We start from the raw sequence: 22,991 nt of genomic DNA on the forward strand, positions 1-22,991 counted from the left end.
ACGGTAGGCGGGGCTTCAAGGTCTAGGGGCGGGAGCTGTGAGCGGGGTCTGCTGGATGGTGAAGGTGCGATGTGGGCGGGGCTTCAGGTTCTAGGGGAGATAGGGCTGTGATGGCCCTCAAGGGCTATATGGGGCGGGGCCTGGAGCAGAGGGGGCGGGACATATGCGCGAAGGGCGGACGCAGGGGGCGGGGCCTTCCCTTGAAGGGCGGAGCACCGACGGGCGGTCCCTCGAGCGTGGCGGGCGGGGTCTGGAGCGTGAGGGCGCGCGGCAGGCGCGGCCCCTTTAAGGCTTGGCCTACGTGGCAGCTGCTAGAGCCGCCGCGGCACAGCGAGGCCGGCCGCCGGGCACTTCCTGTGGAGGCCGCAGCAGGCGCGAGCGCCGAGGACCCGCCAGCTGAGCCCGCTGCCGCCGCCGCCATGGGCCAGAACGACCTGATGGGTACGGCCGAGGACTTCGCCGACCAGGTGCGACCCGCCCCACAGCCCTCCGGCCCTTACGGCCCCACGGACGCTCGCCTTCGCCGTCCTGCCCAGCTCCACGGAGAGATCCGCGGACCTCTGGGCGGGGGTCGGCAGGGAGACTCCCAGGGCCCGCGGTGCTGCGCTCTGTCCTCTGCCCTCTGCACCGCGGCAGCCCCTTGGGGACTTCTGGGGATGGGGATACCCAGTGTGCACCCCGCTGCCCACCGTCGGGGACCATGCTGCCCCTCCCTCTTGGTGTGGACTCTGCCCTGGTTGCCCGGCCTGGGTCCACGACATCGGAGGAGAGGAGTCTACCTCTCGGCTCTCCTTCCCTAGTACAGGTGGCGAGTGAACCACAGGGAAGGCCTGGAACGAGCCTGGGCCCCAGCGACTAGCCGGGCAGGATTAGAGCCCGAAAGAGGCGCAGGTAGCACCCACTTTTTAAAATTAAGTTCGACAGGAATGGGGTGGGAGTTGTGTAGGTGTGAGCCTTTGACTTCTGAAATTGCCCCGCTAGGTCTCCGAAGTAATAATGGAGCCTGAACTAGCACTGTAGGCTGAGTGGTGCCGGGCCCACCCGCCAGCCTATTCTGGTTCAGTTAGTGTGTTCGTGGCTATCGGTGATCAAAGAAGCATTTTGTGGCCTAGACTACTGGAAGGCTTGGGTGTGTGTGAGCATCTTCAGATGAACTATGGGGCAAATAAGCTTCTTTACTCCTCCTTTTGTGGGGAGTCATCTCTCATGTTCTCATTCGGTTCTGCTGAACTACTTTCGTGTGAGCTGTTATTTTTTAAAGTCATTTTCACCCCCTTTGGAAAAGTTTTTTTTTTTTAAAGATCATGATTTGGCACTAAAGACTAACCTTAAAATTGTATTCATCACAAAGACACCAAAGTTCTCAAGGGCCAAGGTCTTCCTCACGTGCTGGGTTTCATTGACATAATTGTCAGTGACCCATTTTTATCTCCCTGAGTAGCAGCTCTCTAAGAAGGTGGCTTCATAGCCAGGAGAAGTTTGTGAGCGGCTCACCTCACAATCTTCTGCTGGAAAACACTCCATTTTGCAAGTGGATTTCACAACCTGACCCAGATAAAATATCCCCAAGCAGCTGCCAACTATTGAATGATAGGTTTCAACTAGAGGAAAAGCTCATCTTTTATGAAGTCCTCCATGAATTTTGTTTCGATTTAAGCGAATGGAGCCAGAATTTTGGCCTGGGCACACTTTTGTGGGGAACACAGTGTCCACCCCCGTGTTTGGTTGAGGCTCTTGAACTTGGCAGTGACCACCACCCCAGAAAGAAACTCTGTGGGTCTCCTACCACAAGCCTGGTGTCCAGGGCAGGTTCCATTCCTGGCCTGGAGTTGTCTTTGAGCCACACACCAGTGTGACGAATAGCACTTCAGATGGCCTGTTGCTTAAAACCAGAATTCCCAGTGAAGGTTCCTGATTGCAGGTATTAGCTTCGGAACCCACCTGGAAGATAGCAAAGGCCCACGGGTGCGTCTGAGGCTGTCGGGGCTGTGACTCCTGCTCTTCTGAACCAGTGTCAGGACCTGTGCCGCCAGGGTGTCTTCCACAGTGATGCCCTCCTGTGGCCTCAGTGTGACCAGTCCTGGGAGACTTTTGTGTTGAATATTCACCTGTAACATTGAGGAAGGTGCTGCTAGTCTGTCCAGGTTTCTAGTGAAAGGATCGAATGTGTTAGGAATAGGGTATTACCTCTAAGGTGTTGCCAGACAGTGTCACACATCCGTGTTTTCTAGCCTTGTCTTTAGAAAGCAAAAGTAGAACTGACTTTGCACAAACAGATTTGACCAGAAAATCAGGCTTCTCATCTGAAACCTGAAAAAGTGTTTCCGATAGTGATGACAACACTGAGCCATTAACTGGGCATCCCTACCTTCCTGGGGGGCTGGCCATCAAGGTTCCATCTTCCTAGAACCACAGAGAGGTTTGTCATGATCTGCACAGTCCTGGTCTTGTTACCAAGAGGTCAGCTTCCCGCTATGTTGGTAGAACTCAGCCATTCCCTTTGGTTTGGTGGAGGCTGGGCCCTGCAGGCAGGTCCCTGTGAGCTACATCTCTGCCCTGGCATCAAGCTCCTTGCCCTTGGCAGCTAGGGAACGTGTCCTCTTGCTCCCAGGAAGCCAGGCCCTGAAGAGTGCTAAGTCTAGGAGATAGGCCTTCAGAGGCCATCAGAACCCAGGTGGAAAAGAGCCAGGAACTCAAAATCAGACTTGTGTCCTGTGGCTGCTGCTTGATTCAAGGTAGGCAGATTGTAGCTTCCAAGTGAATTCACACCAGGAACATTAGTGCTTAATGGATTCTGCCTGATGGCTGTTACCAGGTGATAGGAAGGCTACAGGGGCCTTACTTTCCCAATGTGGACTTTGGTGTGTTGACTTGTCCTTAAGAGTGACAGAACTAGACCAAGGAGCTGGTGTGGGCCTTTGTTGAAGTGCCAGAGTGGGCCTGATGAGGTTCCTTGCACCTAATTTACTCATTGACTTGTAATTGACACCATATGGCCTGGGTAGGGCCTGATGTTGGGGTGGGGTTGGGGGGGGCTGAGCCTTTTATTTCCCAGTGCTTTGTCTTTTTGTACCTCTGAGACCTTTAAGGATTGGGGGAGCTGACTCACGGCTCTGCTTGCTGGTTTTGACTGGAGGTTAAACAGTGCCCCCTTCTGGGAAAGTGAGGTAGAGACATGGGAGGCTGGTTAGTGCCCGCAGGATGAGGCCCAGTTCTTACTGTCTTTGCCCTCTTTTAACTGCTCTAGTTTATAGAAAAGGAAGGTGGTCTTGCAGCCTTTCTGCCTGTGGTGCATTGGATACCTGTAACAGTGCTTGGGGATATTTTCTGGAGGTCCCAGAATCCAGGGAAGCCCCCAAACTGTTGAGCTGACCTTGCCTGCCTGTTGCTGTTCTCAGCTCCTGAGCTTGTGGGTCTTTTGAACAGAGTTCGCCGAGGCAGAAATCTAATGCAACATTTCCTTAAAGTTCTCCCAAACCGAGGGCAGCAGCTGCCCTGGAGCCCTTTCTGTCCTGAAGACGAACAAGGAGGTTGGTGTTTCTGCTCTGTGTGAGGGCAGCAGCACTCACTGTGTTATCCTGACCTGTTTCCTGGGTCCTATCTCAGGACAAATACGATTATATCCTAAATCCCCTCAGTCCTCTCCCTGAGGCAGATTTAACCATCCTCATTTTTTATTTTACTTTTGTTTTTGATTGTGTATGAGTGTTTTGCCCGAGTCTATGTCTGTACCACTTGTGTGCCTGATGCCCAAAGAAGGCTATATGAATAGGGTATTGGATCGCCAGAAACTGGAGTTACAGATGGATGGTTGTACGCTTCCATGTGGTTACTGGACCCAAACTTGGGCCCTTTGAGCTTTTCATTACTGAGACTTTTAGTTTCTTATGCTAGCTGGTTGCTTCACTGCCAGTGAGCACATCCTGCTTGTTTGCAAAGCTCACAAGAAGCCTGTTTGTCAAGGTGGGTTGATTTGTCTGCCTTTCTTTCCACAAGCTTTCCTCATCAGCATCCACCGCTGGCTTTTCAGGCCCTGCAGTGAGAACTGTGGTTATGGAGTTTCTTTGCTCTTGGTATTCATGGCCAGTGCGAGCTGGGACACTGGCAGGGCCTGCAAGCACAGAAGTGATATGGCTGTGAACAACATGCATGTGCAGGGCCCTATCTTTGTTGTTAAACTTGGCTTTTCTCCTGCCTATGTTCAGATGCACATCAAAGGAAGGCTGTTGACTGGTGCCCTGTGCCCACCTGACAGAGGCTTATCTTTGGAAAGCAGAGCCCAGCAAATGTGCTTAGTTCAGCACATATTACCTGCAGTTCTGCACTTTCCCCCAGAAGCAAATCACTGCCGTGGTCTCCCAACCATGCTGGCGTGGAAAGGAGGTGTGACTTGTCCCTCCCTCCATTACTGTCTTCTACTCTTTAATCCTCTTGACCCAGACACTCCAATTAAGAGGAGCAGACTCTTCGGGACGTTTTAACTATATCTAGTGGATTGTGCTGGATTGTGTTTGTAGCAATTGAGCATCTGTGGTGAGGTTCTTGAGGGAGGAGCAGGGCTGGGCTGGTTCACTCAGTGGGTGCAGCATCATTGTAATTGTGTCGGGTAACAGTTCTCATTTGGAAGCAAGTCAGAACACCTCCAGTGTCTGTGGCTGCCTGAGAGTCCACACCCTCCTGTGGTCTGCACAGCTTCCGTTAGGTGCTTCACAATATGAGGGTCATTTCTCAGGAGTGCGCTGAGAGCCATGGTGGTGGTCTTTACCTTTTTCATAGAATATTGGTGATTGCATCACTGCTGGCTGCTTCTAGAACACAATGGCCATGAGGCAGAAACTGGAAGGGTAAGTGGTGTCACTTGTCCCCTCACCTAACAGGATGTAGTATGTGTGTTCTCTACCAGGGCCCTAAAACTCAAGCACATTTGGAACTTATTTTCCTTTTGTATTTATTGTAAGATTGGGTCCCTATGTTGCTAAATGTGGTCTTGAAATACTAGGCTCAAGTTTAGTAATCCTCCTGCCTCAGCCTCCCTAGAAGCTGACGTCACAGGCTTTGCATCATCATACCTGGTTACTTTTCCTGTTTTAAAGCATATCTTCTCTTTTTATTCTTACAGATTTTCCACTCTGCAGATTGGGAAGGAATCTTAGCAGCCAGTGATTGTGTGGTCCTTACTTATTGAAGGGTAGCAACCCCTACCCTATCCAATAGAATGCCTGGAGCACATTGCTGGCCAGGGTCAGAAAAGATCGGTTGGACAGGGTGAAAACAGTGACCTGAGTGCCTGTGCTCAGACTCCCAGAGTTACTGACTGGTCTCTGTTGTGCCATCAGTGTGGCTTCTGCCTCTTCAGTAGGGCTGAATAAGCACCTGCAGATACATGCACATCAGGGGCATAGGCTGTGTGTCTAAAGGATGTGGGTATCAGTACTGTGACTTTGCTGTTCCTTGCCCCAGATGGAGATTGTCTGCACTGTTGACCAGGCCAGCCAGATCTGGGCAACCCATTTGTGGGCTGAAGGCTGATCTGACCATGCAGGACTTTGGAGTCTTCCTTCCTTCCTTCCTTCCTTCCTTCCTTCCTTCCTTCCTTCCTTCCTTCCTTCCTTCCTCTTTCTTTATTTCACTCTCCCCTCCCTCCTTTCTTTCCTCCCTCCCTCCCTCCGTTCTTTTCTTTTCTTTCTTTTTCTTTTTTTTCTTTCTTGACAGGGTTCTCTGTAGCTTTGGAGCCTGTCCTGGAACTAGCTCTTGTAGACCAGGCTGGCCTTGAACTCACAGAGATCCACCTGTCTCTGCCTCCTGAGTGCTGGGATTAAAGGCGTGTGCCACCACCGCCTGGCTTTTAAAATTGTAAATTTTAAATTCTTGTTTTTTTAAAGGAGAATTTGGAAGTACTCCTTATATACATCCTCATCTCTTCCAGCAGCTGGTTTAGTCACACAGCCCATGTTCACTCCGCTGCCCTGGTGAGGTCAGACTCTGCCCTTTAGACTCTTCTTGACACGTCAGTCCATGGGTGGCTCCTTGATCTTTCTCTGGGCCTCTATGATATCCTTGGATTTCTTCCACCTGCAGCTCAGCTCTGACGAAAAGTATGGAGTTCACCTACATGGCATTTGCACCTAGCTTCAATAGAGTATGCTGGCCTCCTAATCAAGCGTCTTCACAGGGACAGAAGGGAGCCATGAATGTGCATTTCAGAACTGCCCTTTGCTGGTGATTTTCACACTTGAGTTTCACTGCAATCATTGTCAGTCTCTCATATTTGGCAGTTGTAACCTTGCTTTGGTCATACAGCCTGTAGCATAACTGTTGATCTGTACCACAGTTGCCCTATAGGATAGTGAACTTTCTGTAGGGATTTTGTTGGGGTGGGAAATAGTGGCAACAATAGAGGCATTTGTTTTGGTGCTATAATTGGGAATGCTGCTTGTGGCATCTTGTGGGTGGGGATCAGCGATGCTCTGCTGATCTGTACTCTTCAGTGCTGGGGGAGATAGCCCTGGATGTGATGGGGCTGAGGTGGGAGAATCCCTGGGCTGGAAGATCTCTGAGAGCCATTCAGATAGTGTCTGTGCCTCCTACTTGTTAATGCCCCTCATTGGGCATGGAAACTGTGTGTCTTGTGGCATTTCTCCCTTGATGTCTCTGGAGGTGGAGCAATGCTGGTAAATAGTACTGGACATTGCCTTATGGTTCTGTGCCAGATGCATGTGATGATGTCTTTGTCTCTGGGGCTGAGTGTTGGATCATCACATATCCAGATTTAAGAGTGGGGCACCTAGGGCAGGTGCTGAGCATCTGCCCTGGGAAGGCACTGGCACTGCTGAAGGCCTCTGCCTTGCACAGAGCTGGCTTGTTCCTTCGTCCTGTTGCCTACATATTGAGGGTACAGCCACCTCACCAGTGTGTTTTGTGGTCCTGCAGTTCCTGCGAGTCACCAAGCAGTACCTGCCTCATGTGGCACGACTCTGCCTGATTAGCACCTTCTTGGAGGATGGCATCCGTATGTGGTTCCAGTGGAGTGAGCAACGTGACTATATTGACACCACCTGGAGCTGTGGCTACCTGTTGGCCTCATCCTTCGTGTTCCTCAACCTCCTGGGACAGTTGAGTAAGTGGCTCTGAGCCTCTCTAATATACTTCTGGGGCATCTTGTTCCCTTGAATGATACTCCCAAAACTTGTGGTTGTTGGCCATTGAGAGGCTGTGTGTGAACTTGAGGCCTGAGTACCCCCTTCTCAGGCTGTAGACTGATGGTGATGAAGACCCAGGTGCTTGTCATCTGAGATTACAGCTTTAGCCATGCCCTGGGCTTTGAAGCATGACAGCCATGGTTCATTTCTGTGACCTTTTGGATGCATGATCCTTACCCAGTCTTGTGCTCATTTATTTTGCTATAGAAATTGGACACAAGCCTGGTGTGGTGACTCACACCTTTAATGCCAGCATTCAGGAGGCAAAGGCAGAGGCTGCCTCTTTTGAGCTCAGGGTCAACCTGGCCTATGTAATAAAGCAAGTTCCAGGGAAGCTGGGTCTATATAGTGAGACTATAAATAAAGAAAAAAGTTGGACACGGTCTCTGCTTTGTAAATGCAGGAGCATATGCTAGAGCCAGGGCAGTTAAGGTAATCAAAGAAGGAGGTATCCAGAAAGGATAAAGGGTTTTAGTCAGCAGAGAATCAGGGCTTTTGGATTCACATTGATCTTCTGACATCCCATCTTCTGGTGACAGCTTTCTTGCCTTTGCTTGTTAGGGGGTGAGAAAGGACTTGTGCTTTTTAAGCATTTTGGATGGGCTCCATAGTGGAGCAGTCAGTCCTGCACTGGTGGCCCTTGGCACAAAGAGCTATGGCTCTCCACAGCAAAGTATGACCTGGACCAGTGTGGTTCAGAAGCTGGGCAGGCTCCAGGGCATGGGCTTTGCCTGCCATCAAGGCTCTGGGAAGGTGCTTTGCTTGGGGTGCTGCAGCTCAGCAGCACTGGAACAGAGGTGTTGTCTTGTCCTGGATACATGCAGCCCCTAACTCTGTCCTCTTTCTAGCTGGCTGTGTTTTGGTGCTGAGCAGGAACTTCGTGCAGTACGCCTGCTTTGGGCTGTTTGGAATCATCGCACTGCAGGTACACAGACACCTAGTGCTTCTCTTGTTAAGTACATGGGTTGTGGGGTAGGTCTCACTTTGCTTTGCTTTGGTGGAGCTATATATTGTGTCTGGTATCTTCCCCCTTCATCTTATCCCTCCTGTGTATCTGGCTGTCCAGAGCTGCTTTTCCTTTTGGAGAAGTGACTAGTCTTCCCTCCTAGGTAGGGTTTAGGAGCAGATAGCCCCAAACAGATGTTAGCCATAGGTACTAGGCCATCATTCCCTTTTTCCTCAACTTCTGTGACAGAGACATAGGCCACAGATTGACTGCAGCTATATATAAACTGGGAGTCACTGCATTTGACAGATAAGAATACCTAATTAGCCAGAATGGCATGCTTAAGCAGGATAGTTCAGCCTATACTTGCAGATGCTTTGTGTTCTAGGACATTATAGTACAACTTTGTTAGTCAAACAGGTCCAGAGGCTACACTGTGCTCTGTTAGAAATTCTGAGCTAAACTGTCCCAATGATCTGCCCTCAGTGTCTTAATAGTTTGTGTATTTTATGTTCTTATCCCATTGGATGATCCTACCTCATACTGCTATGAAATCTATAGACATTAGTGTGAAAATGCTAATTCAATTTTCTCTCTGTTCCTTCAGACAATTGCCTACAGCATTTTGTGGGACTTGAAGTTTCTCATGAGGTAGGTGCATTTTGGGTGGCAAAATAGAGTACTTGGCCCTCTCACTGGAGCACCTGTAGGCTAGTGCCACCTTCCTTCCGTAGTTCCCACTGTGCCTCTGAGAATAAGGGTTTCAATGGGCACAGCAGGCTTTTACCCTGCAGCTGGAATCCTGGCTTGATAGTGAGGATTCTTGATGTCTAGCCCCATATCGCATGGGTGTGTAGACTGAGGGTTTGAGTAGAAGTGAGTAGAGACCAAAGCAAGATTCCATGTTTATACAGGTTTAACTTGAAGCTGGTCCTTTGTATTCAGCCTGTCCTTGTCCCATTGAGTGGTGGTTTGTTTTAAAGAAAGGAAGGGTGGACTTTGGTGTGCTCTGGCTTGGTAGATAATACGCTTGGTAAATGTAGGTGACATTTCTGTTCCTCAGGAACCTGGCTTTAGGAGGAGGTTTGCTGCTGCTCTTGGCAGAGTCCCGCTCAGAAGGGAAGAGCATGTTTGCTGGTGTTCCCACCATGCGTGAGAGCTCCCCCAAGCAGTACATGCAGCTTGGAGGAAGGGTCCTGCTGGTCCTGATGTTCATGACCCTCCTTCACTTTGATGCCAGCTTCTTTTCTGTGAGTACTCTGAACCATGTGCTGCCTGTTGGCACAGCTGTACCTGAGCACAGCCTGAGGAGATGAGTCCATGCTTGTAAACGAGCCTGCCCAGCTCTGCTAGGGAAAGGCCAGTGCCCTCTCTGCAGACTCCTAACTACTCTACTTCAGAGTTCAATTCACACTGTTGGCCAATACATTCTGATTTTATCTGTCACACATTAGAAGTTAGCATTGTTGGAGGCAGGGAAGGAGTGCTTTCCAGCATGGGTTTCTAGGCGGGTGTAGATGAAATGAGCTCTCAGAGTTATGGTGTAGAGACCAGGGGAGCACTTCAGCTGTTAACTCATCTTTCCCAAATAGTCTACACTGAAATATGGTGCCTGGGGGCTGAGAGATGGCTCATTGGCAAAGAGTGGTTTTTCTGTGATCAGTTAGGACCAGAATTCAAATCTTAGCACAAGAGTAGCTATCTGGTGTCTAACAAATGCCTGTAATCTGACCTTTTAGGAGAGCAGAGGCAGGATTGTTCAGATTGCTGCTTCCCGTAGCTGAGATGAGCTCTAGGTTCAGAGAGAGACCCTTCAAAAAGAATAGAAGATATCCAGCACCCTCTCCTGGCTTCCACCCTCCTCCACATATGCATATACTCAAACACAAATACAGACAAATCTTTCTCTCTCTGTCTCTGTCTCTCTTTTAATGTTGCTTGGCCAGTGTGTCACAGACCTAAAATCCTAGTGCCTGGGATACAGAGGCAAGAGGTTTGTAAGTTCAAGGCTAGTTGGGGTTACATAGAGAGACCCTGAAAAACTATCTTTCATTCTCTACCACATGGCCAAAGAACTTCTCACATGTCCTCACATTTTCCTTGTTAAAAATTCAGTCTTTGCACCCTTATTTTACTGTAAACAATCAGGATCAAAAGCAGCCACATAACAACCTGAATGCTTTGCTACTGTAGGTTTCTTCTGCCAGATATAAGTTCTGTATTCTGTAAGGTCCTAGGCGTGGACACAATGCAGCAGAATTCACTGCAGCTTATTTCATGATCAGCATCATTATTCTAGATTTTCAAGACAAGTTTTCTCTCTGTAACCCTGGGTGGCTTGCTGGCCTGGAACTCAGAGATCCACCTGCTTCTGCCTCCTGAGAGCTGGAATTAAACGTGTGCGCCACAACACTCGACCTAATTTTGTTGTTGTTTTGTTTTTTAAGAGACAGGGTTTCTCTGTATAGCCCTGGCTTCTTGGAATGCTCTTTGTAGACCAGGCTGGCCTTGAACTCACAGAGATCAGCCTGCCTCTGCCTCCCAAGTGCTGGGATTAATGGCATGCACCACAACTGCCTAACGCATTGCAGTTTTCTAACAAGAATGGCTTTTCCTCTGTTTTACAAACCCTTGTTTCATGTTTACTGTTCTACATGTGCTGCAACAGGATGCTCGCCAAGACCATTGAACACTACCAGTGACATTCCGGTCTTTCTTTTGTCTTAGCTCTTCCCAGAGTTGCTGTCACTACTCCATTCATTTCAATATGGTTTTCTAAATGTCTCCAATTTCTGATCATTACCCTGTTCTACAGTCAGGTGCTACTTTAGCAACAGCCTCACTTCTTGATACCAATTTTCTTAGTTCATTTTCTGTTGCTGTAACTGAATACCACAGAAGGAGCACTTTATAGAGAATGATGCTTATTTAGCTTAGGGCTCGGGTGGCAGGGAGACCCAAGGTGAAGAGGTCACATCTGGTAAGGGTCTTGTGGTTAAGAACTCTGTAGAGTACTGAGGGAATACAGGGTATCACATGATGAGGAACAAGCCTTCATTCACAGCCTAGTTACTCACCAAAGTTCTAGCAGGCAAACATCACTGATAGGATTTGGGGAATTTTCCAGCACATGGTATTTGGGGAGTACACGTAAAGCCAAAGCATCTTTAATAGAGATTTTTTTTTTTCCTGGAAATTAGTATTGATACCCCCACATGCAAAAAAAAAAAGTTTTCCGGCTTGTGTGCTCCCTCTGCCTATACAGTCTTCAGCTCTCATCCTGCCCTGGTGAGAGCTATATGAGCCTAGCTCAGATACAAGTGTTCACAGCTTTTTCCTGACCTTTAGCCTGAATGTTTTTTCTTTGAATCTGTGCAGATCGTCCAGAACATTGTGGGCACAGCTCTGATGATCTTAGTAGCCATTGGTTTTAAAACCAAGCTGGCAGCTTTGACTCTCGTCGTCTGGCTGTTTGCCATCAACGTGTATTTCAACGCCTTCTGGACAATCCCGGTCTATAAACCCATGCATGACTTCCTGAAGTATGACTTCTTCCAGACCATGTCAGTGATTGGAGGCCTGCTCCTGGTGGTGGCTCTTGGCCCAGGGGGTGTCTCCATGGATGAGAAGAAGAAAGAGTGGTAACAGACAGATCCCTTCCCTCCCTGGCTGAGGCACAAGGCCCTGGACTGGTTCAGGGTAGTCAACAAACTGCCAGCGTTTATGTGTCCTCTTCCCTTCCCTTCCCTTGGTAAAGGCACAGATGTTTTGAGAACTTTATTTGCAGACACCTGAAAACTGAAGGTAAAATCTGCTTTGAAAACAGTCTGGAGTCTAACTATCCAGGGCTGGGCAGCTGGATGGTCATTCCTTAGCCAAGGCTTCAAGTAGACAGTGTGGTGGGCTATGGCCTCAATCCTGTCTTTGAGTTTCTTTTGAGGGATGAGGGCCTTCAAGTTGTACTGAGCTATACTTTATCATTCAAAGCAGTTTCCCTTTTAGTTTTAAGTTTACATCCTTAGTTCAAACTACTAAATGACTTAGGATGGTCCAGCCAAACACCAAACAGTTGAAACCTCCAGTTCAGAATCCTACCAGTGGCCCAGCATTGCTTCTGCCCCTATATTTTATAGGATCAGTGAAGATGTTAGAGAAACCCCAAGCCTAGAGAACATAAAGTATTAGAGAGGTGGCTGCTACTGCTGGCCCAAGTCCTTGGTGTCAGCTGGCTGAATGCTGTTTCCTGGGTCAAAGGTACCTACCCTGGCTCCAAGCAGGGATGGGATGGGTCAGGGGCAGGAAGTTCTTGGAAAGCTGCTGGTTTAGGTACTGCTATCCCCTCCAGCTTGGTGGTGGGAAGGGCAGGAGATCCAGCTGCTCACAGGATGGCCCACCATGGAACCAGCTTGGGGAGCAGTAATGCCATGGGGCCCAGAGGTGAGGAACCCCAGTACTGAAGACACCCAGGCTCAACCCAGTTACCTCACACTTGATCTTCTCAGAGCAAGGCCTGGACCCCACAGACCATGCTCCCCCCAGCTTAACTCCTTGTTCTAGGCTGAGTTTACCCCATTGACAGCCCTGATGCCACCATTTCCCTGAGGCTGTTGCTTGCTCAGATTTTTGTCAACTTGCTCTGCTGGATGCAGCCAAGATACTTTTTACAATTTGTGATGCCTTACCAATTTGATCTCAGTCCTGTATTTAAAGTTTTCTAACATTGCCTTACACCGTGTTTCTCTTTTTGGGGGGTGGGGAAGCTGTCTAATGCTGTGGTCCTGCTCATCTGTATGGTAGTGCCATGAGGGTGGTTGGGCTCCTCCTCCACCTTCCCCAGATCTGTTGGAGGAGACAGGTAGACAGGCTTAGAACCCCTGGAGAGGAGCTGGCAGCTCACTCACCCTTAGGTGCAGAGTCCTAGAGGTGTCCTCCTTTCTGGCATCAGCTGGGGAGGCAGGACTGTGTCCTCTTGAGTCACTTTGGGTCAGTCCTGCCTCTTCCCCTTGCCTCACGGGCTCTGCAGTCTGAATTTACCTTCTCAACACCCAGCCCGTGTTCTGCAGCCTTACAGCTGGCCTACTCCTCCCTGTGTGAGTTCTAGCAGTGGCTCACGCCATGACATTTCCTTACTACCAAGTCCCTTGACAAGCAGAGCTGACTCAGTGTACACCCACCTGCTCCGTTACCTGCAGTGGCAGCCCCATAATATTCCAGTTTGTGGAATGGGCAGACCCTAGGAGGCAAATGCATGCCTCTCAGCAGCGGCCCCCATCCCAAGGATACCCTGGCCCATCTACCAGCTTTCTGTGGGCTGTGCCTGGGATGGGAAAAGAAAAAAAAAGATCTACACATTGGTTTGGCAAAACAGTTTCTGAAAATGCTTTAGCTTTATGTGGGAATAGGTATAAACCTCATTTTTATGCTGTATTTTATATCTTAGTTGTGTTTGAAAATGTTTTGATCTTTGGAAACATCAAAATAAATAATGGCATTTGTGGTATATAGTGTGATCCTATGTGGTGACCAGCCAGGGTGCGAGCCTGGCAAAGTCAGGATGCTATAGTAAGTCACTGAAGACCACAGAAAAGCCATGCACGGAGAGGAATCTTCAAATCCCTGCTGCTGTCACCTTCTGAACAGAACCTCCAGGCCCATTCTGGGCAACAGCCAATATCAGGACATCAACGGCCAGTTCCAAGAACACTCAAAGGCTTTCTCTGCACATTTCATTTTCCCAGCTGCTTAAAGGAAGAACTGAAGTTCTTGGGCTTGTGATGATGGCTCTTGAACTTCTTGGTCAACGAGGTGAACTGCTTCTGTGAAAGCAGAAAATAGTGACCAGGGTCTTTGCAAGTCCACAGGGAAGGCACTGTGTGTCTAAGGCTGAAAAGCAGTCTGCGTTCTTGACAGTTTTCCCTTTTATGCTGGGTCAGTGTGTGGCCAAGGAGTCACTCCAGACATTGTCCACCCGGCTTCTTTAACAGAATCCTCATTCCTGTCACTTAGAGAAGTGGTGCCCAGCAGCTAAGTTCTTAGTCCTGTGTTGTAGGGCACCTAGCTCAGAGCTGAGAAGCCATTGGTTAGGACCTGCTCCTGGAGACCTTCTGAAGTGGCCTCGGCTTCCATATTTATAGGCTGTACATTGACAGTGCACTACTTGCAGAATTTGTTAAAACCATGGGGAGCACTAGCTGTCCAGCCTCACTCGGCCTGGGCTGTGTAGCCCTCCTGACCTCAGCACTGTGTGGCACACACTCACCTTTCTGAGTTTACGGCTCCTCTTGTGGTCCACTTTGACCTCTCTCCTCTCCCCAGTGCCCTTCTCTCTCGACTGCTTTGGCTTCTCTTCCTCTTGGTCTGTCAGAAAGTCTTCAGTAGTGTCGTTCTCAGGCTTGCCCAGATCTTTTTTTGTGAACAGCTCAGCTGGAAGGAGCAAACAACCTGGCTGAGCTACGCCACAGGTAAAAGCATCGCTTTCCTGGGAAACCTGGCTAACAGAGTAGGACCACAAGATACCTAGCAGGAGGCGAACAGGAGGGCAGGAATCGGGCTGTGCCTACTTACGTGGGTATAGGTCTGTCATGCTGTCATCACTCAGGGATCCTCCCTCGTCACTGGAAGCTGGCTCCCAGAAAGCTGTTCTCTGGCCAGGTAGCCCATCTCCATCCATGTGGTCCTCCCTCTTCCTCTTCTTGTGCAATAGGCAGGCAGGGACATATTCCACACCTTGTTTCTGACACTCCTCATCTAAGAGACCAGCAAGGTTACTTACACCGGTGTTCTCTTGGTACAGAGCTAAGCTATGGGCTGTATTATGGCAGTGTTTTATTATTCCTCTACCCTACTGGACATGCATGGACAACCTGGAGGCTCTGGACCTCAGGGGAAGCTGCCTGATCTTATCCTGAGTCTGACTATGGAAGGCCTTGCTAGGGTTACCACTGCTGTCCTCAGATACTAAGGAGGCATAGCTTCTTGGGCTTCCCACTTGGTCCAGAACCATCTCCCTGGGTGGGGGACACCAGCTCTAGCCATCATTGATCTTGGGGTGACAGTCTAACTGGGACCTGGCATCTCTAGGGTCTTCCTCCCACTTCATCTCTGCCATCTGCTCCCAGGACCACTATGGTCTCCTCATGAGTACCAGCACAAGGTCGTCTCCCAGTGTCCTCAGCAGGCCACCACTATGAAGTGGTCTCACTGCCTTCTGGCTCCACCTCAGCTCTTTGGTATAGCTTTATAATTCTCTCTCTTATGGGGGATCCCTGCCCAGCACCTCCCTGTTACAACCCAGCAGATGACAAAGCTAACAAGGGCACATCCAAGCCGTAGCTCCAAGATATGTGGGAAGATCTGGTTGTGCTGCACAGGACACGTCTGCCCGATGGCCAAGAAAGAGGTAGTGCCATCCCTGAAGCCTTCCACTTATCCCCAGCTTCTGCATCCCCCCTACCTCCCCAGCCCTCCTTGCCAAGGCCTGACTCTGCCCGTAGCCTCCAAATGACCTAATCTCAATCACTTTCTCACCCTCATCGCCCTGTGGTGGCATGGGAGACCTTCCTTCACGTCTCTAGTCCTCAAGCCGGCCTCATCTCAAGTCTCCTGGCCTGGCACCATCCTCCCGCCCTAACCCTCCTGGAGGTTAAAATACCACAAGAGTCCACACTCTCAACCACTTGGGATGTCTTCCCACCCCTGGCTGCACCCATCAAACACTAGAGGTCTGTCTGCAAGTCCCTCATCCTCTGCAGCCTAGAGGGCTGTTTGTCCAGGTCTTGACAACAGTCCCCAAGGCTCTCCTGCAGTATCAGATGAATGGATCCTGGAGTTCTGGCACTGCAGCCTCAGCCTGCTGTGCAGCAGCAGGCCTCCATACCACTCACCACAACTCCTTCCCAGCCCACTTCCAGCTTTACAGTGGTGAGGTCAGGAGCCACTACCCTCTCACATGCAAGACCAACCAAGTATAGCAACAGTGGACAATAAAGGAGGGTCAAGGCACCTTTCTGGTTGGGGGCAGGGGACATGCATCCTCAAGTGGTGACTTACATTGATGAAGTGCTCTCTGATACCTCCGGCCCTGGACATGCCTCAGCACATGCTCTGGGGACTTGTTGATGTGCCTCAGGGTGAGTTTGCAGAACAATTGGTGCCTACAGAGCAAACAGAGGGGTATGGGGTAACAGTGTATACCAAGGACCAGACCTGTGGGCTCCACCATGACTGCAAGCTGCAAACACCTGAAGTTTTCCTGGGGGAAGCTCTGCATTTAGTGTCAGTGTCTGGACTTTGAAAAGCTCCCCAACCACAGGGCATGGCAGTCTATAATCCCAGCACTCAGGAGGCAGAGAGGCAGGCTGATATGAGTTGAGGTCAGCCTGGTCTACATAGCTTCCAGATCAAGCTACACAGTCTTACTTTCGAAAACAGCTTCCCAAACAATTCCACTCAGCATCTGGGATTAAGAACCTAGATTGTCACCCAAGAAAAAAAGCGGCTCTAGGGTGCATGTATGGGGAAATGGCTCAGGAAGTCCCATGTGAGGATATATCAGCCACACAACCATAGGGTCCCCAAACGGTGAAAGTGGCACTGTCCAGCCTGGCCTCGGGTAACTATGCAAGGGGAAGTGTCAGTAGAAGACCATTATATATTCAGAGCAGGGGAACAGGCTCTGCACCCAAGCGCTGGCCGGCCACCTACGTACGGATTCTTTGTGCTGGGCACGATGTGTGGCTCGAACGCTGTGTAATCGAAGGCCGGGGAGGCTCTGGACAACCGCTGGTATTTCTTGCCGCTGGTGTAGACCTGAAGCTCCGGCAGACGGCAGGGTAGCTCATGGCCGGTTAGAGAGCAGCGCACCTGTGGATGGACCGCCTGTCCACAAGTGGTTCTTGCCAGCCACGCCCCTCCCCTCCCCTGCACTGTCCTCCGGGTCCCACTGCTTTCCAGGCACAGTACTCCCGGGTCCCACTCCTCCCCGGCACGGTCCTTCCGGGTCTCACTCCTCCGGAGTCCCGTTCCTTCCTGGTCCCTGGCACGGTTCTCCTCGGACCTTGTGAGTATTCGGCAGCAGCCTCAGGCTGGGGTGCTGGCGCAGGAAAGCCCGCACATCAGCCGGTAGTTCGTCCATGATCGGAGATGCCCCTCTGACGCCGCTGCCACCACGTGGGTCAGAGCGCCGTCCCGTCCCGGAAGCAGATTTCTCAGTCCCGGAAGTGTTCAAAGATGGCGGCGGTGAAGGCTTTCTCTATGCTGCGGCAGCGCTTGACGCGGTGGCCCCAATGGTCCTGCGCGCGGCTGGTGAGCGCGGGGGCGGGAGGATCGAGCCTGGAGTGGAATGGGGCCGAAGAGGACCCTTCCCAAGAGGGCTTTGCCTGGGGTGGAGCAGGGCCAGGGGTGGACCGTGCCTAAGAGGCTCTAGCCTGGGGTGGTGCTGGGTCGGGAAGGACCCTGTTCAGTACCTAGCCCAGAAGCACGCGTTTGGCGTCCCTGAGGTCCCTGAGCTTAGAGCCCCGCGGCCTGTTCGGTCCCCGCAGGCCCCGCTCCCCGTTTCCAGAAGGAGCATCCTCGGGCTTTCTTTCCGCTCAGGTGAGAAGGGCTCAGACCTGGGTGCGGTTGGACACCTGTCTCCATTCAGCCCGCCGTGGTCTACTGGGAGCGGATTGGATGCCCCTTTCCCTACATCCTCTGTGGGCATAACCTAAGTCTTCTCGAGGAATTGGCCACCCAGTTCTGTTTGTTCTAGGCCTTCTGACCTCATGCCAGTATTGTAAAACTCCCTCCAGGGATGGTGTGGAGACCAAGCAGGTGCTACAGTTCTACTGCTGAAGCAGCCGCAGCTAAAGCAGAGGACGACTCTTTTCTCCAGTGGTTCCTGCTTCTCATCCCTGCTACTGCTTTTGGCCTGGGGACTTGGCAGGTGAAGACTGGGGTCTAATTTGGGTATCTCTGAGCCTTGGACCCTACTGATGTTTGCTTAGCTTATGTTGTTTCTGTAGGTCCAGCGTCGGAAATGGAAGCTGAAACTGATTGCAGAATTAGAGTCTCGAGTCATGGCTGAGCCCATTCCTCTGCCTGCCGAGTGAGTGTGGCTGCCCACCCAGTCAATCCCACATAGGAGCAGCGTGGGGACCTGGCTTCTGTTTGGTGTCTTCTCAGTAATTTCTGCCCTTTGGCAGGGTCCTCAAAATTTCCCACCAGACTGGCTGCTGATTGCCTTTATGAAACTGCCAAAGAGCATGGAACATAAATAGGAGGGATGTATTTTTGATGCCAGATTTCCCTTTTCAGGTCTTTTAAGGATCCCCCATGGTGGTGAGTTCCTTGTAGCGTTGGTGGGTGTTAAGTAGGTCTCACTATGAAGGTGACATTTTTTAAAGTGTCCTCTAATTTATTGTACTGCCCTCTCGAATTTGAAAGTTCTGTCCCAGAGAGATGTACAAGGCTTAGGTACAGGTTACAAAATAGGTAACAGGTGAAGTTTGACTCAATCCATACTTTCCTTGCAGATCCACGTTCTCATATGGCATCAGAAACTGGTGCTGAGATCACCCCTATGGAGGACACAACTTGTAATCTGATGATCCTCACTGGGCCTTTCTTACCCTTTCTGCCTGGTGGGGCTTGGTAGCTTTGCCAACATTCTTATAAGACACGCCTGGCTTGCCCACAGCCCTTCTTCTGCTTCTCCTTGTAGCCCAATGGAACTGAAAAACCTGGAGTACAGGCCAGTGAAGGTTAGGGGGCACTTTGACCACTCCAAAGAGCTGTACATGATGCCTCGGACCAAGGTGGACCCTGCTCGAGAGGCCCGTGATGCTGGCCGAATCTCCTCCTCAATGGAAAGTGGAGCCTATGTAGTTACTCCTTTCCACTGCTCTGACCTAGGGTGAGTAGGCTATGGCCTGGCAGCTTCCCTCACCATGCTCAACCAACCTTCAGACCCTGGGGAGTCCATGAGATTCAACCAATACGGCCAGATCACTTCCAAGATTTTCAATTCTGACATTAAGCAACTTTCTTAGCCAGTTCATTGATAGGGCTTGAGTCATTGAGGCTTAGTGTTGGACTGATCCACAGAACAAGCAATTCTGTCAAACTGTCTGTACACGTTGCAGTGACCATTAGTGATGATCTGTACTGGAACCCTTCTTCACCCAAAGGAACACTTTTATTGTTTCAGAGTTACCATCCTGGTTAACAGAGGGTTTGTTCCCAAGAAGAAAGTGAATCCTGAGACCAGACAGAAAGGCCAGGTAGGGCTTTTCAGCTTGGGGTATTAGAGTAAATTACCCATTGTCCATGTAGGACTTCTGTAAGATGCAATCTCACCCTTTCTTTTTAGGTTCTTGGAGAAGTAGACCTAGTTGGCATAGTGAGGCTGACAGAAACCAGGAAGCCCTTTGTCCCTGAGAACAGCCCGGAACAGAATCACTGGCATTATCGGGACCTGGAAGCTATGGCCAAGATAACAGGCGCAGACCCCATTTTCATTGATGCGGACTTCAGTACGTTGTGGCAGCCTGGACCCTCCCACTTCCCCTTCTTTCTTTGGCACCTACAGTTTGGTATGGGGCAGAGGAACACCCAATTGGCTTTTAGTAAGGAACCGACAGTAAACTGGGAACTTATCACACAAAAACGATAGTGCTGAGGAGCCCCACTAGAGGTGGGCATTAAGTTCTATTGTCTCTGCAGAGAGTACAATCCCTGGAGGACCTATTGGAGGGCAGACAAGAGTCACTCTTCGGAATGAGCACATGCAGTACATCATTACCTGGTTAGTCCTCCTTCTGTATCGTTACATACCCCACACTGTATGAACAGACAACTAAATTTCTTTCAATCACAGGTATGGACTGTGTGCAGCCACATCATACTTGTGGTTTCAAAAATTTGTGCGGCGGACACCAGGTATATGAAGTTAACAAACCTGTTCCTATAAAATAAAGGTTTTTTTTAAACCCTGGCTTGTTTTCAAGACATTTTAAGCACGTGCTTACATCAACCCAAATAACCAGACCATTAGATGGAAGGTTTGTAATTATATTTATGTACAGAAAACTCAGCAGTACATTTAACCCAGTTTAGTGGCGAGTTCTTTGGCCTTTGCCTTTTCCAGCTTGGCAATCCGAGCCACAGATTTAGGACCCAGGACGTTGCCTCCCCAGTGGCGGCGGATCTGAAATACAGACACAAGTCAGTTTGGCCTGATAGCCTATCCTCTAACACACGCATGCATCAGCTAACATGCTATATTCACTCAAATCCAACTGCTAAAAGCACCGACCCAACGAATCTCATGCTCTGTATAGAGCTGCTCACCTCATCATATCTGTCGTTGTAATTGGTCCTAATAGCTTCCACCAGCTTGGCCAGAGCACCCTTATCTTCCCTGGCAAGGAAGGGAGAAAGGCCTTGTTACTCTTTAGGATGCAGACACAGGGATAATTTTTCTGATACAAGTGTCTTTTTTTTTCTTTTGCCTCAGACACATAATGACCACACGGCTGATTCAGGTGAAGAAATTCTTAACCATCATTGGCAAATGGTCCAAAACGTGGGAGGGCAAGGGTAGCTTAAGGACAAGCCTGAATACTCACGAGTTAACCTGTGTGAAGGCAACAGTGGTGCACGTCTTCCTATGGACTAGCCGTCCCAGCCTGGCCTTTCCCTTGATGATGCAGTAGGGGACCCCCATCTTCCGACACAGGGCAGGCAGAAAGACCACCAGCTAGAAGCAAGGATGAACTGTAGGCACTTGGGAGCAGAAGCAGTAGCCATCCTGCTACTTCGTGGCAAATGCTCAGGGTTAAAAAGCTCATGTAATTGCACATCAAAGCATTTCAGTCAAAGATTCACATCACTGCAAGAGCCACACAAATGGATTCCTTATCTTCAACTCACAAAACCAACCCCACCCCCACAGGACCCTGGTAGTACTGCGCTGGATGCTTGACCCACCAGACCTACCTCAATGGGGTCTACGTCGTGGGCAATCACCACCAGTTGAGCCTTCTTGTTCTCTACCAAAGTGGTGACTGTATTGACGCCTGGAACACACAACATACACTTTTCCTGAGTGCTTGCTTGGGGTTGCTAGAGTCACAGAAGAAGTCCCACGAGCTGTGACTCAGGGTTAAAAAGCTCGATTTCACTCTTCATCGTGCTTTCAGGTGAAGAAATTCACACATCATCGCACAGCCTGCCCCTACCGCCCCTCCTTTCCCAGGGGTTCACTTACCGGCTCGAAGGACAGGTGGTCTCTTAGTCGGGACATCTCCTTTGCCAGCAGCTTTCTTCTCAGCACGGGCCAGCAGCCTTTGCTTCTTCTCCTGCTTTGTCTCTGGCCTGTACTTGTGGGCAAGTTTAAGCAACTGGGTAGCTGGGAAAACATTTCGGAGTTAGACTAGAGGCTTGAGTCTTTAAGCCTGCTATGAAGCTTCCTGAGTGCTGTGGTCATGTGGGGGGCACAGTCACATGCTCAGGCCCAATTCTAACCTCTGTCCCTTAGAAGGCATTTTACATACAGGCCTTGTGGAGGGTCTCTGAACCCTTGTACAACTGTGGCATAAAAGACCTAGACAAAAACCCCCTAACTCAGCCTCTAGGAAACGGGATTTCGAGTTCAATACCAGCCTGGGTCTACATTTTGAGCCCAGAACAATCAGGATTACAACAAGATCAAGAAACCCAAAGTACCCTAGTGTGCTATGTGCAGGTGAGAAGGCTACAGGTCAACCTTGGGCATTTTCCACAATAGCTTCCCCACCTTACTGAGCTTGAAGATAGCTGGCTGTCTCGGGTAGAGTGACTGGGGACCCTTTTCAACCCTCCCCAGCCACTGTATAAGGGCTCCGAGACTCCTCAGCCTTCATGCCCGCGCAACAAGCACCCTTTTCCTTCACTAACGTCTTAGTGTGATGACCACCATATAAATGACAAACTCAGGACCAATCTCATGCTCTGGGGACACGAAACTGGCCGTTTCAGAAACAGAACCTCACCTGTTTGCCGGTCCAGGGCCTGGGTGAACTGGTTAATGGCAGGAGGAACTTTGAGCCGCTTATAGAGGATGGCCCTCTGCCGCTGCAGCCTAATGTAGCGGGGCCATTTGACGAAGCGTGTGAGATCTCTCTTGGGCTGGATATCCTGCCCTGGGAAGTAAAGAGCGACACTACGAATCAGGAGCCATTGCCGTGCCGGGCTACTTCTGGGCGCTCAGGACGGTGGGAGCTGGTGCATCAGCGATCTTGGTGGTTATAATGTCATCACCGCTTTTCTGATAGCAAATATTCTTTTACATCATCTGCACACAACGCCACATCCCGCTCTAACCGGAAGCCACGGCCTGACAGCAGGCACGGTAGCCGAAGTGCCCGCTTGGAAACGGAGCCCGGTTCCGGCCGGAGTAAACCCCAACCCCCAGGTCCCCTGCAGTCACCGCCGTGTCCTCGGGACAGCCCTCGCCCCACTTACCAATGCCAAAGTTCTTAGGCCTCTTCTCAAACAAAGGATTCACCACCTTCTTAGCCTCCTGCTTCTTTACGACGGCGGGGGCCGGGGCCACCTTCTTCCCCTTGGCCTTCTTTCCCTTGGGCTGAATACAAGAGAGAAAGCCCGTGAGGCTGTGTCCAACGTCGTCGCCATCCCATCGGGCGGCAGGCTCGTCCCCGAGCACTACTCGCCGCCGCTCCCTTTCAGCGCTGGGTTCCGAAGCGCCAAACGCGGCCGCGGACTCCGGGAGACGGCGGCGGGCGGCGGATGGAAGCGGATGAAGCTAAAGAACCCGAACACTCACCATCTTGCCGGGCTGGAGGAGAGAGAAAGAAAAAGGGGATTGT

General features: G+C 50.4%; 4 protein-coding genes and 4 non-coding genes across 14 annotated transcripts; 2 read left to right on the top strand and 6 right to left on the bottom strand.

The window, feature by feature from the left end:
- Positions 1 to 306: 306 nt before the first annotated feature.
- Positions 307 to 13,645, top strand: Surf4 (surfeit 4). Its single transcript, XM_048431813.3, has 6 exons — positions 307 to 467; positions 6,931 to 7,117; positions 8,048 to 8,124; positions 8,753 to 8,796; positions 9,209 to 9,395; positions 11,524 to 13,645. Exons 1-6 carry the CDS (start codon positions 420 to 422, stop codon positions 11,788 to 11,790), a joined length of 810 nt encoding a protein of 269 aa, XP_048287770.1. The 5' UTR covers positions 307 to 419; the 3' UTR covers positions 11,791 to 13,645.
- Surf2 (surfeit 2) lies at positions 11,524 to 17,333 on the bottom strand. Of its 3 annotated transcripts, none has more exons than XM_085681485.2 (6): positions 17,201 to 17,333; positions 16,849 to 17,007; positions 16,195 to 16,298; positions 14,710 to 14,892; positions 14,405 to 14,568; positions 11,524 to 13,961 (listed from the first exon to the last, which is right to left on the bottom strand). In XM_085681485.2, exons 2-6 carry the CDS (start codon positions 16,983 to 16,985, stop codon positions 13,872 to 13,874), a joined length of 678 nt encoding a protein of 225 aa, XP_085537611.2. In that variant the 5' UTR covers positions 16,986 to 17,007; positions 17,201 to 17,333; the 3' UTR covers positions 11,524 to 13,871. The 3 variants fall into 3 exon arrangements, with proteins under 3 accessions (XP_085537611.2, XP_085537610.2, XP_048287773.3); XM_085681484.2 differs by having other exon boundaries at positions 11,524 to 13,958; positions 16,853 to 17,007; positions 17,201 to 17,327; XM_048431816.3 differs by having other exon boundaries at positions 16,853 to 17,007; positions 17,201 to 17,327.
- On the top strand, positions 17,262 to 20,116 carry Surf1 (SURF1 cytochrome c oxidase assembly factor). Of its 5 annotated transcripts, none has more exons than XM_085681483.2 (9): positions 17,349 to 17,448; positions 17,685 to 17,736; positions 17,934 to 18,067; positions 18,147 to 18,229; positions 18,845 to 19,036; positions 19,331 to 19,403; positions 19,493 to 19,710; positions 19,848 to 19,927; positions 20,000 to 20,116. In XM_085681483.2, exons 1-9 carry the CDS (start codon positions 17,374 to 17,376, stop codon positions 20,095 to 20,097), a joined length of 1,005 nt encoding a protein of 334 aa, XP_085537609.2. In that variant the 5' UTR covers positions 17,349 to 17,373; the 3' UTR covers positions 20,098 to 20,116. The 5 variants fall into 5 exon arrangements, with proteins under 5 accessions (XP_087755954.1, XP_048287766.3, XP_085537609.2 ...); XM_048431810.3 differs by having other exon boundaries at positions 19,493 to 19,655; positions 19,846 to 19,927; XM_048431809.3 differs by lacking the exon at positions 17,685 to 17,736 and having other exon boundaries at positions 17,329 to 17,448; positions 19,493 to 19,655; positions 19,846 to 19,927.
- A 56-nt stretch (positions 20,117 to 20,172) lies between these two features.
- On the bottom strand, positions 20,173 to 22,967 carry Rpl7a (ribosomal protein L7a). Its single transcript, XM_087899829.1, has 8 exons — positions 22,949 to 22,967; positions 22,627 to 22,747; positions 22,155 to 22,304; positions 21,392 to 21,532; positions 21,121 to 21,200; positions 20,751 to 20,881; positions 20,473 to 20,542; positions 20,173 to 20,329 (listed from the first exon to the last, which is right to left on the bottom strand). Exons 1-8 carry the CDS (start codon positions 22,949 to 22,951, stop codon positions 20,225 to 20,227), a joined length of 801 nt encoding a protein of 266 aa, XP_087755955.1. The 5' UTR covers positions 22,952 to 22,967; the 3' UTR covers positions 20,173 to 20,224.
- LOC125399065 (small nucleolar RNA SNORD36) lies at positions 20,629 to 20,695 on the bottom strand. Its single transcript, XR_007231593.1, has one exon. It is a non-coding gene; the product is annotated as a small nucleolar RNA SNORD36 (small nucleolar RNA).
- Positions 20,949 to 21,019, bottom strand: LOC125399064 (small nucleolar RNA SNORD36). The gene has a single exon (XR_007231592.1). It is a non-coding gene; the product is annotated as a small nucleolar RNA SNORD36 (small nucleolar RNA).
- Positions 21,275 to 21,349, bottom strand: LOC148118671 (small nucleolar RNA SNORD36). The gene has a single exon (XR_015735894.1). It is a non-coding gene; the product is annotated as a small nucleolar RNA SNORD36 (small nucleolar RNA).
- LOC148118672 (small nucleolar RNA SNORD24) lies at positions 22,388 to 22,461 on the bottom strand. The gene has a single exon (XR_015735899.1). It is a non-coding gene; the product is annotated as a small nucleolar RNA SNORD24 (small nucleolar RNA).
- Positions 22,968 to 22,991: the final 24 nt, after the last annotated feature.

Source organism: Myodes glareolus, chromosome 21, assembly GCF_982192425.1.
Source record: "Myodes glareolus chromosome 21, mMyoGla1.1, whole genome shotgun sequence".
NCBI classification, from domain to species: domain Eukaryota; kingdom Metazoa; phylum Chordata; class Mammalia; order Rodentia; family Cricetidae; genus Myodes; species Myodes glareolus.